Here is a 2,552-nt window from a genome sequence, read left to right as displayed (position 1 = left end):
ATAATGATTTACTCCTCACACAATTTCTTCAATTACACTTTATTTCTTCAATTACACTTTACCTATGATTTTTCAAAGAACTTTCATTGGTTCATGCCATACAAAATTTCTTTCAATTTCACCCCCAATTAAGACAAAATTCGAGAAAACTCAATATTTTAACATTTTACTTTGAAGCCTTTACTCTGCCTATTACTCCAACTTCCTCTTTAGACACATAGACACGCTAATATATACGACAGTGTCAATTGTTGACAGACATTGTAAGCTAACGTGTGTGTGTGTCTGTGTGTGTGTGCGTGTGTCTGTGCGTGTGTGTCTGTGTGTGTTTGTGTGTGTGTGTGTGTGTGTGTGTGTGACAGGGGTGAGCCATTCAGACTGGTCATCCATTTTGGCGAGAAGATCCCTATTATAATACATCAGTTCCACACATTTACCCTGGATTCCATTTCGGACAACTGCACAAACATTTGCCATTTCACACATGTATGTAAACAAATTCCTTTCTTTAAAAAATTTCAATTCATTTTCTTTTTTCAATTTACGTTTCTATACACTTTACGCAAATACTTGATTAAACAACTAAAACACTTCACATTTCGAACATGTACGTAAACTACTTCCTTTATTGCAAATCTAACTTTCTTTTCTGGCTTTTAACTCAAATTTCTATACATTTTACACACTCTGTCGCTATACTTGCATAAAAAATTTCTTTCAGCTGCTAATATTTATTTGTTTTCCTTCCACGCTTTACATTTTTCCACATTTCATTCAAATTACAATTTCTATCTTTAAGTAACTTTCACCCTTTCTTTTTCACATAAAATGCCACCGAAAAAGAGAAGTCACATCGGCCGCCATACTGCAGCAGCAGCTGCGAAAAAGGCGAACCGCAGCGCCATAAACGCTTCTGCTGTTGCTGCACAAAGGGCTTCAGAGGACCCACAACAAAGGGCCACTCGACTGGCTACAAACGCTGCGGTTGCTTCATACGATGCTGCATCCACGGCTTCAGACGGTCCGGAAACAAGGTCGAAGCGCAACGCCATAAACGCTTCTGCTGTTGCTGCACAAAGGGCTTCAGAGGACCCACAACAAAGGGCCACTCGACTGGCTACAAACGCTGCGGTTGCTTCATACGATGCTGCTTCCACGGCTTCAGACGGTCCGGAAACAAGGTCGAAGCGCAGCGCCATAAAGGCTTCTGCTGTTGCTGCACAAAGGGCTTCAGAGGACTCACAACAAAGGGCCACTCGACTGGCTACAAACGCTGCGGCTACTGCTGCTTCAACATTTTCGACACATTACCACGACTCAGACCAGCAACGTTCTACATTCCAGCGGAACAGTCGACGCCGCGGTCTGACGAGTCCAAACAGACCTTACTGGCATCTACGTGCTTTCAAGTATGAGCCCAACTTCAATTACTCGATGCACGCTGACATAAATATTGGGGAAATGTTCTTCAATTGCCAATTCTGCAATGCTAAAAAGTGGGCTGGGGAACCACCTGCGATGTGCTGCTTAAACGGTAAGGTCAGCTTGCCCCCTCTTCGGGAGCTGCCAGACCCTTTGAAGGAATTACTTACTGGTTCCACATCAAGGTCATCAAAATTCCTTCAACTCATCAGGAAATACAATTGTGCATTTCAGATGACTTCTTTCGGGGCTAACGTTGTCAGAGAAACTGGTTGGATGCCTACTTTCAAGGTCCAGGGCCAGGTGTACCACATTATTGGGTCACTCCAGCCACTACAAAATTGCAAACCTTCGTTCATTCAAATTTATTTTATTACAAATTATAATAGGCAACTTGATTTGCGTTTCGACGTAATTCCACAACATGCAAACACTAACGCTGACAATTTCGACAGGGACGTGCTGCTCACTCTGCAAAACATGCTTCATGACCACAACAGCTATATTCGCAGTTTCAAATACGCCTTGGAAACAGCCCCTTCACCAACATTCACCATTGTCATCGATGCTGACAAAAGGCCTTCTGGGGAGCACGCGCGGCGATATAACGCTCCTTCGTGCAATGAAGTGGCCATAGTTCTCCATGGTGAACAGCACAAGCAGCGGGACATAGTTCTTCAAAGCCGCGACAGTGGTCTTCAGCGTATTAATGAGACGCATCGGTCATATGACGCCCTGCAGTATCCCCTTCTTTTTCCCTATGGAGAAGACGGGTACCATTTCGGCATTCCTCACCACAAACAAACGAGCCCTCGGCTGCGACATCTAAAACTGTTTCATGTATGGCTTTTTACTCATACCGCTTCATGACAAGGCATAATGATTTCAACCCCCTGCACAGATCACGGCAACTGTTTCACCAGTTTGCAGTTGACATGGCTGCAAAGATGGAGTCCGAGAGACTGGGCTTCATCAAATTGAATCAGAAGCAGCTGCGCTCAGACTCCTACATCCATTTGCGTGATGGCATCAGGAATGACACTGACGCCCGCAATATCGGCAAAATGTGCATTCTCCCCTCAAACTATACAGGGGGCCCACGGTACATGCACGAGCGAACACAAGACGCT

General features: G+C 44.4%; 1 protein-coding gene across 1 annotated transcript; it reads left to right on the top strand.

Moving 5' to 3' along the window:
* Positions 1-828: 828 nt before the first annotated feature.
* Positions 829-1,725, top strand: LOC118767029. The gene is made up of 2 exons (XM_036510942.1): positions 829-1,504; positions 1,540-1,725. Exons 1-2 carry the CDS (start codon positions 829-831, stop codon positions 1,674-1,676), a joined length of 813 nt encoding a protein of 270 aa, XP_036366835.1. The 3' UTR covers positions 1,677-1,725.
* The last annotated feature ends 827 nt before the right edge of the window (positions 1,726-2,552 follow it).

This window comes from Octopus sinensis, linkage group LG18, assembly GCF_006345805.1.
Source record: "Octopus sinensis linkage group LG18, ASM634580v1, whole genome shotgun sequence".
In the NCBI taxonomy this organism is placed as follows: Eukaryota; Metazoa; Mollusca; class Cephalopoda; order Octopoda; family Octopodidae; genus Octopus; species Octopus sinensis.
Note: the sequence above shows the minus strand (reverse complement) of the source record. Positions and strands in the feature narration are given on the sequence as shown.

What these genes read in the sequence shown, in the direction of transcription:
- LOC118767029 (XM_036510942.1), top strand. Translation starts at nt 829, where the DNA reads ATGCCACCGAAAAAGAGAAGTCACATCGGCCGCCATACTGCAGCAGCA. An exon ending in CAATGCTAAAAAGTGGGCTG is followed by an intron (nt 1,505 to 1,539) that starts GGGAACCACCTG and finishes TTAAACGGTAAG; the next exon opens with GTCAGCTTGCCCCCTCTTCG.